At 35.4% G+C, this 18,529-nt stretch overlaps 1 protein-coding gene across 1 annotated transcript; it reads left to right on the top strand.

Annotated features, from left to right (window-relative positions):
* The first annotated feature begins 30 nt into the window (after nucleotides 1-30).
* LOC126672403 (uncharacterized) lies at nucleotides 31-3,497 on the top strand. The gene is made up of 2 exons (XM_050366355.1): nucleotides 31-767; nucleotides 1,172-3,497. The coding sequence occupies exons 1-2, from the start codon at nucleotides 31-33 to the stop codon at nucleotides 3,495-3,497; spliced, it is 3,063 nt and encodes a 1,020-aa protein (XP_050222312.1).
* The last annotated feature ends 15,032 nt before the right edge of the window (nucleotides 3,498-18,529 follow it).

The raw sequence follows: 18,529 nt of genomic DNA, 5'->3' as shown, positions 1-18,529 counted from the left end.
CCGATCCACCATCCTCAGAGATTCACAATGATGGCACGACATAAAGAATTGAGGGAGAAAATTAGACAACTGACCTCGCTATATGATATTACATCGGCCGAGTGCATCTACGAGGACCAAGATCAAGACCCGACAGGATCATTGCGAATTGAGGACATACGGCTGGCAACCAGGAAACTAGAAGATGATCCCACCCAAGTACAAGACGACCTCTTCGAGGTGAATCTGGGGACAGATGATTCGCTGAAGCCGATATATATCAACGCAGGACTGGACGAGGGATTCAGAGAACAACTGGTCGCTCTACTCGTGGAGTTCTGCGACTGTTTTTCCTGGTCGTATGATGAGATGCCTGGCCTTGACCCTGATATCGCCGAGCATAAACTTCCACTGAAAAGTGGGTTTCGGCCATTTCGGCAACCTCCCCGGCGAATGTCCAGGGAAGTGGATACTCTCATCCAGGATGAGATTAAGCGGCTGGAAGATGCCAAGTTTATTCGGGAAGCCCAGTACACCGAATGGCTCTCTAACATCGTACCAGTGATGAAGAAAAACGGGAAGCTAAGAGTATGCGTAGATTTTCGAAACCTCAACCTGGCCACACCCAAGGACGAATACCCGATGCCGGTGGCCGATATGCTAATCGACAGGGCAGCTGGACACACGATACTCAGTTTCCTCGATGCGCACTCTGGATACAACCAAGTTCCAATCAGCAAGGAGGACATCTCCAAAACGGCTTTTAGATGCCCCGGGCCGATCGGAGCGTACGAATGGGTAGTGATGCCTTTCGGCTTAAAAAACGCGGGGCAACATACCAGAGGGCGATGAACAAAATGTTCAGGGGCCTTAACTGCCTTGAGGTTTACATCGACGATGTCGTAATCAAATCAAATACCGGCGAAATCCATCTGGCCGACCTCCGAAAAGGTTTCGAACGTATACGACGCAATGGGTTAAAGATGAATCCTCTGAAATGCGCATTCGGCGTTTCGGCTGGAAACTTCTTGGGTTTCTTGGTTCACCAGCGGGGAGTAGAAATAGACAAGAACAAAGTCAAGGCGATTATCAATGCTGAACCACCCAAAACCAAGAAGCAGCTCCAGAGGCTCATCGGTCAAATCAATTTCTTAAGAAGATTCATAGCGAACACAGCGGGCCGACTTCGCAGCTGGAGTGTTTTGCTGAGAGGAAAAGAGGCCGATGAGTGGATATGGACGGACGAGCAACAGAGGGTGTTCGACGATTTGAAAGGTTACTTGGAAAAACCTCCGGTTATGACCCCTCCAAAGCCGAATAAGCCGTTGTTACTATACCTATCGGCTGCACGCGAATCCCTAGGATGTATGCTCGCCCAAGAGGACGATGGGGTCGAGAGAGCAGTCTACTATTTGATCCGAGGACTGACGGACACAGAGATTCGCTATACCGACATAGAAAAAATGTGTCTATGCCTGCACTTCACATGCTGCAAGCTGCGATACTATATGTTGCCGGTCGTAGTGTACGTATTGTCCCAGACCGATATCATTAAGTATATCTTATCGAAGCCATACCTGAGGAATCGGATTGGAAAATGGGCGATTGCTATGTCCGAATTTACGTTGGTGTATGTTTCCCAAAGAGCAGTAAAAGGACAAGTGTTGGCAGATTTCTTGGCCGATCACCCTGGTATTACCCTCAAGGAAGAAACAGTCACGTTCGGCGACGTCACCACATGGGAGATGTGGTTCGATGGGTCCAGGACAAGCCAGGGGGCAGGCGCAGGAGTACACATCGTCACACCCTTGGGGACATCCTACCAGTTGTCATTCAGACTCCAGTTCGAATGTACCAACAATCAGGCAGAATACGAAGCCCTAATTTTCGGCCTTGAAATCCTTGCCGAACTGGGGGCAAAAACAATCAACGTCAAAGGCGATTCGTTGTTAGTCATTAAACAAGTAACTGGGGAGTTCAAATGCGAATCCGAACTGCTGGTGAGGTATTGCAATAAGGCAAAGCATCTCATCGAAGGCTTTCAGGACACAAGGATGGAATACACAGAGAGAGCCGATAATGTTGTCGCGAATGATTTAGCCCAGCACGGTAGTGGGTACAAAACGAATCTCTGCTTGGACACAATAGAACGAGACATGCCAAATCTACATACTGGGGGCATCACCATCGACGAAAGAATATTTTCGGCCTACCAACTTGATGTTAACCAAGATTGGAGAATTGAAGTCCTGAGTTGGTTCGAGAAGCCAGACCATACGAATAGAAGGTTGAGAACCTTGGCACTAAACTATGTAGTTCTAGCGGGCGAACTATATAAAAAGGGCTTTGAAGGGCTACTCTTCAGATGTATCGGTCCTAAAGAAGCAATGCTAGCAATGGCCGAAGTTCACGAAGGAATAGCCGGTGCTCACCAAGCGGGCCCTAGAATGAGATGGTTAATCCACAAATATGGCTTCTATTGGCCGAAGATGGAACAGGACTGCATAAGATACGCTAAGGGGTGCGAAGCTTGTCAGAAAGCTGGCCCTATACAACATGTCCCGGCCGAGGAACTACACTCCATCATCAAGCCATGGCCGTTTAGAGGATGGGTGGTCGACCTCATAGGGAAAATATATCTTGGCTCGTCTGACGGCCACACTTTCGTTATCATCGCCACTTGCTATTTCACTAAGTGGGTCGAGGCCAAACCCTTGAAGTCACCAACACAAGAAGCTGTGATCAAATTCTTCAAAGAATATATCGTCCACAGACATGGATTACCCGAATCAATAACCACTGACCAGGGGACGATGTTCACAGGAGGCGATATAGTTTGGTGGGCTTCTCAGATGAAGGTTAAAATGTTACATTCAACACCATACTACGCCCAAGCCAACGGACAGGCCGAAGCCACGAACAAAGCGATCAAGCTTATAGTTCAGAAAATGATTGAAGAAAACCCGAGACAATGGCATGTGCTTTTGTCAGAGGCAGTTTGGGCGAACAGGACCAGCCAGAAGTCAGCCACCGGGACTTCGCCCTTCAGATTGGTGTATGGTTATGATGCAATGTTGCCAATGGAGCTGACAGTCACGTCTACTCGCCGCAGATACCAGAACAAATTGTCCAAAGACGATTACTTCGACAAAATGGTGATAGATACTCTGGACCTCGACGAAGAACGTTTGACGGCGCTAGATCACATCGAAGCTCAGAAAAGAAGGGTCGAGAGAGCTTATAACAAACGGGTTAAACGAAAGACATTTATGGTAGGCGATATAGTATGGAAGGCAGTCTTGCCTATCGGACATAAAGATACTCGGCTCGGAAAATGGAGCCCGAATTGGGAAGGCCCCTTTATTGTGGTCAACAAGTTAACAGGCGGAGCATACTTGTTGGCAGATATTGATGGGGAAGAACACGACAGGGCGATCAACGGTCAGTTCCTGAAAAAGTACGTTCCTAGCTGTTGGGAGGGCGTAGACCGTCGGTTATTTGGAGCCGACGAAGAGTAGTGCTGTTTGTAACTTTCCGCCGAGCATCCTGGAATGTTAAAATTCACGGAGTATGCGGCGAATATAGGTAAACGCCGATCATTTGGTAGTACCATTTACGTTTTCGGCGTTTCACATTAGTTGAGTTTTTTCAACGGGTCCTCCGTTTTTCTCAACATCTTGTAATTATTTTTTAAATAAATAACATTATTTCGTATCGGACTAACTATGGGCCGATAATATGAAAATAATCAGACAAGGTGCGAATAAATGGTAAAACTTTCGGCTCTGTGGCCGAATGAACATTAAAATTGCAAAAAACAAGATGCGGCCCTCAGGCCGATCAAAGGGTACTAAAATTCGGAACTAACGTAAAAATACAAAATTATAAAATTGTTCTGGACTTAAAAATTAAAAGTGGCTGAATATGTCGCCCAGCTCGCTGCGGAGAGTGCTGAATTGGGTACGAGCTTCAGCCACCTTAGGCTTCAAATTAGCAATGCCCTGCTTCAGCTCGCTTCGGCTCTTCTTCACACCAACACCCTCAAGAAGGTCTTTGTCCATAGACGCTTCGAGCTCACCAATAGCTTTTTCTTCGGTTTCCAGCTCCAGCTTCAGGGCAGCGACTTTGTCCCTTAGATTCTTGGCATTGTCTCGGCGAGACTTGAGAGTTGAGATAGCCGATTTTACATTCACATTCAACCCTTCAAGCTTCTCCTTGGCAACGTTCTCCTGGGCGACCAGCTCGTCATAATTGGACTGAATAGTGGTCGATTCAGCATAGATCGCCCGGAAAGCTGGGAGCGACGCAGAAAGCTTGACCATTGCACCTCGAGCTTTCTCACTGAGAACTTCTGGGGGAGCATCGGCCAAGGCAGTTGCCGACTTCTGAAGTCGCTCAAGATCCTTTGGCGATTTGAAAAGAGTAGTGCCTTGGGACTTCAGCTCAGAGATGACGTCTAGATGATCGCCCCAGTTTTCGGTAGAACCGCTGGTAACTTCATGCATTTCACTCTCTGGAAGGGGCGAATTGTCTTCTTCGCTGTCAGAATCCAGGAAAGCCGCCGCCTTAGCTGCCACGTCATCATGATCGGCAGGAGCGTCATCAGGAATCTGCCAAGTTTTGCCACAGTAAAATATCAGCTGCGAATTTACTATTAGGGCGAGAAGTAATCGATAAGGGATACCTTCATTTTGCTGGCATCGATGCGAGCTGGTAAGTTGGCCAGAGATGAGCTCAGCGGCGACAGCAATGTTGGCAGCGGCGAAAAGGTCAGCATCTGGGATACGGTAAGGGTTGTCTCAGAAGGGTTTGCTTCAGAAGGGGTCTTTTGTGATAAGGACTGATGAATTGAACGGCCTTCATCCCCGGTCTGCTCATCGGCCGTCTCTGTATCGCCCCTTGAAGAGGAGTGGGCGTTGGGTTGAGACGGAGCTTCCTTGGGAATAGGGTCAAACATACGCGACCCCGTCGTTTCCTTCTTCGCCTTTTTGGCCTTCGGCTCTTTTTTGGACGGTTTCTTGGCAGGGCGTTTTTGTCTCGCCTTCTTCGCTTCGACATCTCCCTCGCCATCGGTGTCAAAGGCGTCCCCTTTGTTCCATCGAGGCACGCCAACTGAAAGACAAAACAAAAATTAGCAGGCAAATAATGGCCGAAACTGTTAGGGGAATTCAAATAAAAAGACATGTTTACCTGGTATTCTATCATAACCAATTCGAACAAGTTCATTTATCGCCTCAGCATCAGATGGGCATCTGATGCCGGTATAGGTCACACCTTCAATTGTTATTTCGGGCTTTCGTTTTTTTACCCTTTTCTTTGGAAGTTTTATGGGGTTGGGTGTAGACATATTGACTTTAGGTACTGGTGGACTTTTATATTTAAATTTTGGGCGAATATGGGCAAGATAAAATTCGTAGGAATATTTACCTTCATAATGCTCTTTCCAGACCTTTTTCATTTTTTCGTCGTATTTCTGCCTAGTCATTCGCCTATGGCGCTGCATCCTAAGGTTCATGCCAGGGCGATCTAGTGGGTCGTATTTAAACTTATAAAAACGCTCAAATTTAGCTATTTCAAAAAGGTGAAAGAGATTACCTTCATATTGGGGGCGTTTTGGTGCCTGCAAAAGAAACAGATCGGCATGAGTAGGGTTTCGAGATAAAGGAGGTAATTGAAAATTATGAAGACTTAGTATTTCTTTGGGCGAGAGGTCGAAGAAAGACTCGATAACTGAAGCCCACCAGCTTTCATATTCGGAGGTACAGGAAGGGGAAATAGAAGGGCGAGATATTTCAGAAATAGGGGGAAGATAAGCCCTGTTAAGGCGAAGAATAAATTGAAGGTCAGGGTAATCTTCGATTGAAGGTTTATAGGTCCGCGATTGTTGACGGAGATCAACAAAGGACAGGGAATTCCTTGACAATAGCCGAATTGACGGGCGACGTAGTTAGGGCAATAGGCTTCGATGCTACTACGATTATATTCTAAGCCGGCGATAAGATTTCGGGACTTCAGAGAACTGCCCCAATATTGGCCCCCTTGCTTTAGCCACGGATCGGCTTTAGCCTCATCTGTATCTTCACAATCCCAGGCGACGAAAAGCCATGAAGGGAGATATTTCAGGTTGAGAATCGGGCAAAACAGTTCCGAAGCTCTAACGGAGTTGGTGAAAACCTCCAACACATCCAGCACGTGAGGCAGGCGAGTACCAGCGGCGATTAATTGGTAGCCGCAAAGTTCGGCCTTGATCTGAGGGCCGAACTCAAATAGTTCAGGGAAGTACAAGGCAAGCCACAATTGCAACACCCACAGGGGCCCGCTTGGGCATTGAAAGATCCTCTTGTCACCATGAGGGGCGATCTCATTAAGGCTTCGGTACAGATGGGCGAGCATGAATTCCCCAAGGTTGCATTTTCGCCCTTCAGCAAGAGTAGCGGCCAGGGTGAAACAGTCTATAGTCACTCTGAAGGAGGAAGTGCAGAGGACGAACTTGGCTATGAAGAAGGCAAGGAAGGCAATGTGTTCCTTAACATCGGGCTTGTAATATTCTTCGCCCATGAACAGTTTAATGAAGGGGCCGTAGCTTCGTTGAGCCTTTGTCAGTTTGAATGGGGGCACTTCGGCGTCTAGATTGGGCGATATACGTTCGCCGATGATTGGGATATTGAGGATGGCCGCCATGTCCAGTAGAGTGATCGTCATCATGCCGAACTTGAAACAGAAGCAATGGACGGCAGTTGACCAGAAGAGAGAAGCGCCCATGATGTAGTGCTTTGCTATCGGCCTGCTTGCCTTACAGAGGTTGATCATGTTATAAATGCCGATATCTTTCCATAGTTGGCCGAAGTGAGGTTTTAGTCTGGTGACCCATTCTTGGTACCCTTTGTGTTCAGTCGGCCAGTTTTGGAACATGGTGTTTACCCAGACAGATGATTGGTGAGGGAGCGAAAAACGAGGTGGTACTTCTTCATGAAATGGGGTAGCAATGTCGCACAGATGGCTGGGCGAAACAAGAATTGGACCGACGCATTCTTGATTGTCACTAGTTTTTATTATTACCTGAAAGTCTGTATTCGGAGCTGCAGTACGGATCTCGGTAATCTTATCGGTCACTTGGGAGGCGATGGTATCGTTGGGGGCAGCCATGGTAACTGTAGAGAACGGAGATACCTCAGTTAGGCGAATGATTAAAAGAGGCGAATCAAAGTCAAGAGAGGCTAGGGCGAAAACTTACCAGAAAAGACTTGGTGAATTACTCGAGGTTGCTGAGGAGAGAGAAAACTTGATAAATGCAGAGAGAGTAGGTAAGTGATGAAATGAGATGGTGTTTTTCTTAAAAGACAAAATCAGAGGAAGCGGAGAGGTCATGGGACCAGGACGTGGCATCGTGGAGGACAGTTGGCGATGACGTGGCACGAAGGGGGTACCGAAGAGTTAATAGATGCGCACCCCTTTAGATTTTCTCCTCAGAGTTTTGGGCCTTATTGCTGGGCCAAGTAGTACCAGGGGGGAAGGAAAAGAACAAGCCCAAAATAATTGTTTCAAGCTTGTTGGGGGCATTGTTTACACCGGCCCAGGAAATTACCGGATAGAACTTCATGTGGGCTTATCAGGGATTCAGGCCCAACGAAAAGCCTGTTTATTATTGCTTTTTCTATTTTATAGGAATTTGTAGCTCATTAGGAGTGATTCTCTATTAGAGTTTTAGTCTTAGTTGGATTAGGAGTCTTGATTGTGAGGAGCTATAAATAGCTCAGAGCTTCATTATTTTTGTATCAACAAATCAATCAATCAAAAACCAAGCCCAGTGCTTTTTATCTCGCAATCTCCGGATTGTTTTAATTTAGGAGTAGTTTTCGGTATTAATCTCGCCTGAGTTCATAACTCCCAGATTATTACTCTTTAAATCACGTGGTTAAGTGTTTTTAACCAAACAAGCCCTGCGAATATCTACATAGGTTCGTTAAAGCATCAAACCTCAAACCGATCCCGATTATAAATTCAAAGATTCGAGTCCGGAATATTTCCAGGCGAACACCAATACAGATATTTGTATCAAACCAAAAATTTAAATATTAGCGTTTGCATATAAAAAATTATAAATAAAAATATTTATCTTTTTATGTATATAATATAAAAGTAATTAAATATTTTTTTTAAAATTATTCTTACTAAAATTTAATATTTGAATATTTTTTGTATAATTTGATTTTGGTAAATATTATTAAATAAAATTATTCAATAGTTTTTTCTTTTTTTTTTTTTTTTTTTTTTTGATAATTGAGGGAGGAGGAGCGCATGTGAGAGAAATTGAACTCACGATTTTGACAGTTTACTGTCTAGTGCTTATACAATTTGAACTATAGTTCGTTGGTTGTTTATTTTTATTTAACTTTAGTAAAAGCTAATAAGTACACTATGTTGTATAATAGATAAAAGTAATGTATTGATTAATTTTTCAAATGAATTCAAATATACTTATTTGGTTATTTAATTTGTCTTATCAAAAATTATAAAAACAAAAGAAAAAACTCGGTCATAGATAAATAATCCTAATGAATTTTCAAACTGTACAAAGTGTATTTTATACATTATATTTATAAAAAAAATCAATTGTTTATTAAAAAATACATAATCAACTGAAAAGTTACCAAAGAGCAACTACAAAGCAATCAAAGAGCAACATACAAACAACCAAAGAGCAACATAAAAAAAGTAAGAATATCAAATATCAAGTGAAAATAATTTCACACCACATAATAAAAAAAATACAACTCTATTATCTATAAAGAACTGAAAATATATTCAAATTGCACAAAGTACTTTTTATGCATATCATATTTACGAAAATTAATTAGTTTGTTGAAAAAATCCTACAAATATATAAAAAAAGTAACCAGAATGCAACTGTAATTCACTATAAATATTACAGCCCTCATTTTATTTATGATTGTAACGATATATTCCGATGCTTAGACTTCTTTTGAGGTTTTAGCGTTCGTTTTATTTTTTGCATATCGCATCTTGTGGTGGAGCTGATATAATCACCATTTATTAAAAAAAAAGAACGACATTGTTATATATATATATATATATAATTATAATTAAAAAGAATTTTGAAATTACATAAAATATTCTTTATTCAAAATATTACACTTAAAATCTCTTTTTGTTTTAAAAAGTAATATTGGAACAAATTTTGCATAAATCTTATGTAAATTAATATCTCTAAACCAAATGTACAAAAAATATAAAATATGAAAAAGACAAAATTGTAATTTATATTTGATAACAAAATTCTGAATTATTGTATAATTTTTTATATAAGTAAAATAAATAATAAAATATAGATATTTTTATAAAGAAAATTAATATTAAAAAGTTAAATAAAAAAATAAAATAACAAATACTTTTATAATATGTATTATTTTTTTATCTTCAAAAAAAATTGAAGAAAAAGAAATTATAGTTACAAAGAATAAAATGAAAAAGAGAAGCACAGTTGGTCAAGAAAGAAAATGAAAAAGAGAATGATACAAAACAATATAAAAGAAAGGAATAGAAATGAAAATTAAAATTAGGAAAAGCGCACGCTTGATATCTTATATCTTAAGAAGGTATGTTTGCAAAGATTATAAAAAATGGAATAGAGCATATCATTTCCTCTTTTTAAAGCACTGCCTGGGTCTAAATTTAATGGGCTTCCTTCAGTACAACAGTCCATAAAGATAATACCTCAAATCCACCCTTTACAAATAGAAGACTGAAACGTGAATAAGTTTTTAATTTATTTATTAAAGTTTGTATTCCCTTAAACCCAACCGAATTAATCAAGATAAAATCTGAAAAAATACTTTTTTTTGAGTAATATAATTTTCTACTTTAATAAAAGAAAAACAAAAAAAATATCTCATCCTTTTGATAGATTTATTTTTTTACTCTAAAATATGTTTATATTATAATTATACCTACACATTATTATTTTACTCTAATTATATATATTTTATTTTATGTGACACCTGTTATTTTTCTTTCTTTTTCTCCTTCTTTCTCTCTTTTTTCTCTCTTTTTTTTTCTTTGATTTTTTCTTTGCTATATTTTTTTCTTTTTTAATTTTTTTTCTCTATTTTTATTCTTTTCTTCTTCGTCGTTCTGCCGTCATTTCACCGTCCTTTCATATTTGATTTTAGCGATTTGTTTCTGTTGGTACAAAAATTGAATTTGAAAAGATAAGGAAAAGAAAAGTGTTAAGTGAGAGTAAAGAGAGTATTGTGGAAATCCCAAATTGCTTAGGAGAGCTCATTTAATTGAGCTTATAAGGTTGATCTCTCACACTTGGGTTTGGGCCCCAAGGGGTACCCAGTTTTGTGAACGGGTTAGGAGTTACATCCTACCCGATTTACCGCACGCGCGCGCGCCGTCCGGCCTGCCTGGTCTGGTTTTAGCACTTAATAAATTTTTTATTTCTGAAATCTTTTTGTAACGGTTTTATTTTTGAATAAAACACAATCCCTGATTTTTCTCCCACGATTTGACTATCTCATTTATTAAAGGAAAACGTTTTGATTTATTTATTTTGACCGCTTCAGTTTTCTATCAGCTATAAACTGCTGTCTTCCCCATCAGAAAAACAGATCTTTTACAACAGCTATTTTATTAAAACAAAAACACAGATTCTTGAGCAATAATTAGAAAGGTGTAATTGACCGCTGAATACAATGCAGTATTCATCGGAGTTAGGCTGTTATTGTAACATTATCATATAACATTGCAGTATGATAACTAGATGATAATGAAGTATGATAAGGTTATGATATATGGATGATAACGTACGTGAAAATATAATTACAAAAAGATTCATAATATCAGTGATAACCAGATGATAATTAAATAATAAAACTATGATAATAGTATGATAATATAATATATATATATATGTGGAAAATAATACATAAAAATTATGATAATGTGAATATAATAGTATGATAAGGTTTTTATTGATAATAAAATGATAATGGTATGATAATATGATACCTGCATGAAAACAATTTACAGAAAAATTATGATAATAAAATGATAATAATCTGCTACATACGATACTAATAATAGAATTGATAATAAGATGACAATGCAATATGATACATTGATAATTATATGATAAGGTGAAACTATGATAATCATATGACAATGTAATACTGTGATAATTATATAATAATATGATATTGTAATTTTGTCTAATATTATCCAGCAATATCATCACATTATCATATAAAAATCTGCTACATACGATATTGATAATGACATGATAATAAGATGTCAATGCAATATGATACACTGATAATCACATGCTAAGGTGAAGTTGTGATAATCATATGATAAGATGATACAGTGATAATCATATGATAAGGTGATAATGTGATTTTGTCTTATATTATCCAGCAGTATCATCACATTATCATATAATAATCTGCTATATACGATACTGGTAATGACATGATAATAAGATGAAAATGCAATATGATAAACTGATAATTACATGCTAAGAAAAAGCTGTGATAATCATATGATAAGGTGATACAATGATAATCATATGATAATGTGATACTGTGATTTTTTATTTAGTTCATATAATTTTTGAATATGCTATTAAAATAATAAAATATTTAAATAGTATTATATATTTTTAAATTATAAAATATTTGATAATACTAAAATAAATAAAAAGAAAATATTTTATTTATTGGTAATTTATAACCTGCATATTTGTTAATTTAAAGTATGAAGAAATAAAGAATAGTAAAAAAGTAAACAAAATAAAATATTGAAAAAACAAACGTCAGGTATGTATTGAGAGAGAGGGGGAGAAGGTGTCAGATTGCATGTGCTATATATTAGAGTAAAAATATAAATATTTAAATATGGAGAGTAAAAAAATAAAAAAGCCAAAATTTTAAAGTATTTTTGGTATCTTTCTGTGTTGGAGTAAGATTTCCTATTATTTTTTTATTTTAGATAAATACCTAATTTTCTCATTAATTAATGTTTAATCAAACTAAATAAATTTTATAAAAATTAAACATTTTAAATTAAATTATATTAGTTGGCTTGATTGATTTTTCAGTTCAGTTAGATTCAGTTTTTTTAATTATATAATTCTTTTATTTATTTAAAATCCAATTAAATAGAAAAATTATTTTTTCAGTAATTTTAATTTGAAATTAATTTAATTTGTATTTTGCACACCTCTAACAAGAGCAGTGAAAAAAACAAATATGTCGATGACCCAAGAATATGGATAGGGATGTAAATGAACCGGATAAGAGCTCGATTTATGTTCGTTCGTATTATAATTAAATCGAGTTCGAACTTGATTTTATGTTTATTAATTTAAACGAATCAAACATGAACATAGTGGTGTTTGACTATTTATATTCACGAACAGTTCGTTTCATTTTTTGTGAACGAGCATGATTAAGAGTTTATGGAGGAGTTCGTATAGGAGCTCGATACAAATTCATGAATCGGCTCATATAAAGACTTGACAAAAAGTTAGCATAGCTAATCATATTTAAATTAAAATATAAAATATTCTTTTAATACGTTGAAATTAAACAAATATTACATAGTTGTAAAAATAAATAAACCACCTAGTTTTGGTTCATGTTTGTATTTTTTCGTTTACCTACTAACACAAGTTTGTTTGTGAGCTTCACTCCAAGAAAACAGTCATTTATCCGTTGTTAAATGGCTGAATTCCGTCACTAAACTTGTTTAGCGACGGATTAACGACGGACAAGGTCCGTCACAACATCCATCGCAACATTTCTGGTCGCAAAACTAAACAACGACAGAATGAAAAATTTTGAGACGGATTTTTAAAAAATTAGCGACGGATTTAAATCCGTCACTAATTTTTAAAAATTAAAAAAATTAATCTTTTAATTAAAATCGTAAAATGAAATATTATTTAATTAGTCGCCCACAGTCGCCAACCCACCCGCTATACACCACACACTGTCACCCACCCGTAATTCTCGCAAATTTCCCAACTTTCCACCCATCCTTCATATTGCTCCACCCCAATCCTTTTTAACCCTGTAGTTCCCCGTGTGTAATTCTATCTTAACCAACTCAGATTCTTACTATATATCTATATATATATTATATATTATATTTAAATATAAATCAAACTAACAAAACGTTACTCTCGCAAATTACTCTCATATTATAAAATAATAAATTTTTATACTAATAATTTTTATATAAATAATTAATAAATAATGTTTTAATTTCTAATTAAATTATTACTTTTACACTTTACTCCCGCATTCTAATATAATTATTTTTAATAAATAATTTTTTTTCAATAAATAATTTTTTTAATAAATAGTTATTTTTAAAAAATAATTATTTTTTTAACAAATAATTATTTTTAATTAATAATTATTTTTTAATAAATAATTATTTTTAATTAATAATTATTTTAATAAAAATATACTTTTAGCGACGGATTTCACAATCCATCGCTAAAAGTAAGCTTCTAGTAACAGATGTAATATTCTGTCGCTAAATGTCTTACTTTTAGCGACGGATTTAAAAGTGTAAAAAACTGGCGGGGTTCGTCCGCCAATATTTTTTTTAGGATTTAGCGACGAATTTTAAGTCCGTCGCTAAATCGTCGCTAAATTATATTTTAGCGATGGATTTATCGACTGTTCGATCGACGATGGGGGACTTTATATAGTATTTCATTATAAAATTAAGACGATCTAATAACGAATCAGTAATAATTTGATAAAGGAATTAAGGTAAAACTTACTTTGGGTCCCTAAAATATACGGTTTTAGTTTATCATATCTCTCAACTTTCATTTGGCTTCCTAAAATCTCTAAATTTTTATTTTTCGTCTAGCCATTGCTGGAATGCCTCTGACCTTCGACTTTTTTCGTCCATCTACGGGACACCTCCATCGCTTTAACCTCCAACCCTCGATTTTTTTGCGGTAACTTGGGCTCTTATTTACTCTAGCCTTAACTAGATTTGTCCCTGTACGGTTATAAATATTAGTATAATGTTTAAAGTTTTATATAAAGCAATTGCTCAGAATTTTAAATTACAAAAGTTCATATTAAAATGATAGAATAAACTAAAATCTTTAATTTAATACAATTATTTGAAGAAATGTCAAAAGTATTTTCTTTGGCAGTCCACTTAGCCGTCCATGATTAACGAACACATAGTAGATAGTATTAGGAAATAGACAGCATAGAAGAAGAGGGAAAGATGTCATACATTCTCTTTATAAACAATAAATATATTCCAAAACAAAGATAATATTCAAAAAAATAAATTATTAAAATTAAGATTAGCAAAAAAACATTTGGATCAATGTTATGACTTGTATGTAGGGGTGTCAAAATGGGTCATGACACGATAACACGATTCGTCTAACCCGTAAGTTTGGCGAATCCGGGTTGAAGTTTAGCGGGTTCGTGTTGAAAACGTGTCAACCCGTTTATGACACGAAATAAATGGGTGGTGTCACGGGTTGACTCGCGAACCCATCTAACCCACCTAACCCGTTTATAAATTCTATTATTTATAATAATATAAAAATAAAATAGTTATAATCATAAAAGATATATAATAAAATTACTAAATTAATTAGATTAATATTTTCTCATTCAATCTTCATTAAAAAAAATTAGATTAATATAAAAATAAATTAATTATATTAAATTTCACAGTTTGAAAATTAATTGATAAATTTGAGGTTAAAATTATCTTTATATGATTTAAAAAATTCTTAAATGTTAAGTGGGTCGTGTTAGTCGTGTCGTGTTAGCCGTGTAATTGTGTTAATCGTGTTACCCATTTATCTTAACGTGTTAATCGTGTCGTGTCGTGTCACTCGTTTAAAATTCGTGTCGTGTTAGGGTTGGAAATATTGAAACGATTAGTTAAATGGGTCGTGTTCGTGTTGACCCTAATCATGTCACCAGAGTGGGTCGACACGACACGAACACGACCCGCCAACCCATTTTGACACCCCTACTTGTATGATTGTGAATTTTTTTTATAACATATGATTAGTGATAGAACATGGTCGGTCCTATAATTGCTACTCTTCTCTTATTTATTTCTAATCATAATGCTTAGGTCCACCATTTCCCCATATTACCTACTTAATTTTCTATTAACCTTAACAACTCATTTCGTCTTTTGTCTCATCTAATTTGATAAATATATGAGATCAGATTAATTAAACAAGGCTAAATAAATCCTAAATTCTTTATATTATTAGCATTTATTTTTGTTAATCCTTAACAAATATTTTATATAATTAAAAAAATTAACAAATATTTTATATAATCTAAAAAAATTCGTTAAGCATTTATTTATATATTCGTGGTCTTTTTGGCATGAAATGTTGTGTTTCATGTCAATCAAAACAACAACGTTCTTTGGACAAAATTTTGTCCAGACCATATACATATCAAATAAATAGTCAAATGACTGCTTAATTTTAATTTTTTGTTAAAAATTAAGTAAAATAAAGGGTTAATTATATATAAAATCACCACCGTCATACGAAATTGCAAAAATAGCACGATCTTTAAAATGTGGCAATTCAGGGCATCACATTTCATTTCTTTTCAAAAACAACATATGAACATTTTAGTGGCATTTTTGCTGACGTGGCATGACACATGGCTCTCCCATCGGATGTTCAAGTCAGCAAAATTTTATCTAAAAACGTGCCCATGTTGTTTTTGAAAAGAAACGAAAGGTGATGCCCTGAATTGACACGTTTTAAAGGTTGCGTTATTTTTGAGAATTCTTGTAAAGGTGATTTTATATGTAATTAACCCTAAAATAAAAGTTAAGGATTTTATGATGAACTTATCCATAAATATAAGTGTTGTTCAGCAAACTGTTAGATCGTGTGTTCGGTTCCTCCCACAATGTGATGTTAATTAACAATGACTATATATTATGCCTCTTTAGATAAATGTCTATAAAAAGTGAAATATTCCCACAAAAACGCCAAGGTTTTCTTTTTAAAAATACAATTTTTATTTCTTTTGCAAAAATGACTTTTTTTATCCTCAATTTTTTTAATCTCAATACGATTTTGGTTAACAAGCGGTATACAAACAGGTTAATAACGGTATAATAAAAGATAATTTATGTTTTAAATGTACAATTTAAATTTACTAAAAAATAATTAATGATATACTAAAAATCAATTAACTATAAATTTATCAGCGGTTTACTCACGGTTTTCTAACGGTATTCTAAAAATAATTTTTTTTAGAAGTGTTGTTTGTTTAAAATACACAATGTGATTTTACCAACAATTTATTAACCATATATTCAAAATAAAAATTATTACAAATTTACCAATGATTAACCCAGCATTTACTAACATTGGAAAGTACTTAGTAAAACATTAGTAAACCTCCATTTCTATTAAACTAATGTTGTTTGTTGTAAATCCCTCCGCCTTAGTAAACCATTGGTTAACTAACAAGAAAACCATTACAACGGCCACCGTCAGAAAAAACAAGATTATTGGTGTACCATTTGTAAACCATTGGTTAACTCCTCCGCCTTCACCATCGTAACGGCTACCATTAGAAAAAACTTACATCGTGCTTTTTCAAATCTAAAATTATTGGTTAACCAACAACAAAATCGGTCATAGAATTACAAATCAAAAACATTTTCTTCGTTAATATGCGGATCTGATCTCTGTTGTTCATCATGGCGGCAGTAGGTCATCCATCTCTGACTGGTGCTCCTTCAAGACTCACGGCGGCTTGGAAATCCACGGCAACAACTGCTCCCTCTTCAATGAATAACAACATCTGCAATTTTTTAAAAACAACAGCCATCTCTTCACTACAGCTTGGAAATTTGCGGATCTGACCCAATCTTGCAATTTCAGACTTGCCATTACAATCGCCTCTCGGCAGCAGAGATCTGCACATGGAGATTAAAAAAAATGAAAACTAGAGCCATGAAGTTGAAAGAGTAATAAACCAGAAAAACGTATCAGAATATCTTGAGGTGATGCAGGCTCAAAGACAGCCGCGACGGATGAGTAGGGGATTGGAGGCCTGATTTGGTGACAATTGAACGGCGGCTGGCAGGAGGCAGTAGATCATCGGCAGCTGGCAGGAGGAAGCATACCTGCGGTTGATTGTTGAATGAAACTAAATATGTTTGCTGCAAAATCAAACCATAAAAAATTAGATAAACATATTTATGAAAAAAAAAGTATATAAATCAGAAAAGAAAAGAACAAAACATACAAATCAAAAAGCAAAATCACCATCGTAAGTTTGAGATCAATTAAATTTTTTACCGTGTTTCGTGTAATAAAGCCTACTTCCTCCGTCCCGTTTAAGAAAAAATAAATCTTTTTTTTGTGTCACATAAGAACAAATTATAGTTTTTGTGCCATTTTATAAGAAATTCTCTCTTATATCCCTATTTTATCTTTCTATAATTAAAGCTAATACTTTACACACAAACTATAAGACAATAATTAATAAGGGTAAAATAAGAAAAACCAAAAGTAATTAATATTTTTTTAATTTATGTGTAAAAAGGATATGTCCCTTCTTAAATGAGACGGAGGGAGTTTTAATTATGTGAATGGATAATTATAGTTTATGAATGAAAAAATTCATTTTCAGATCCTTAAACTATACCTGTTTTGTTTATCTGGTCCTTAAGCTATTTTTTGTTCTTATCTAATCCTTTAACTTAACAAAACACCATGTTCCAGTCCGAATTAGCAAAAACGACGCCGTTTAGGGTATGAATTTGCATTTTCAAAAATAACGAAACAACGTCATTTTTATCATCCAGAGATTTAAAACTGCATTTTCGCTTAATTGAAAGACCAGATAAAAATAAAAAAAAGTTTAAAAACCAGATAAATAAAACGGATGTAGTTTAAACACCTGAAAATGGATTATTCTTTTATGAATATCATAGTCATTAATATTATTTTTCTTACATAAGTGTTTTTTATACAGCTGATCAAGTGCTGATATCAACACCTGGTCATGATCTCCACTAATTAAAACCCACTTCCTCATTTTTTTATCATTAATATTCAAAATTTGAAAACAATAAACCCTTTGTTCATTCAATAGCACCTATCATATTTAGTGGGTGTTTGGTTCAACTTTTTGGTGGAGCTTTTCAAAAAACTTCATTAAAGTGTTTGGTGAGAATTTTCTAAAAGCTTTTTAGAGCTTTTTAAACCTCCAACAGCTGCTTTTTAAAAAACTCCATTTTGGAGCTTTTTGCCAACAGTTGATAGCTTTTTAAATATTTTTATTTATTTAGACAAAACTACCCCTATTATGATATATTGTTTTTTAATATATATATATATATATATTTATTTAAATTATTTTAAAATACTTTAATAATTTTTACATTTTCTAATATTATTTATTTATATTAAAAAAACAATAACTTAATTATTTTTTAAAATAAATCATAATTTTATCAAAAAATATATTTTAAT

The sequence above is a fragment of the Mercurialis annua genome, linkage group LG1-X (assembly GCF_937616625.2).
Source record: "Mercurialis annua linkage group LG1-X, ddMerAnnu1.2, whole genome shotgun sequence".
NCBI lineage: Eukaryota > Viridiplantae > Streptophyta > Magnoliopsida > Malpighiales > Euphorbiaceae > Mercurialis > Mercurialis annua.
Note: the sequence above shows the minus strand (reverse complement) of the source record. Positions and strands in the feature narration are given on the sequence as shown.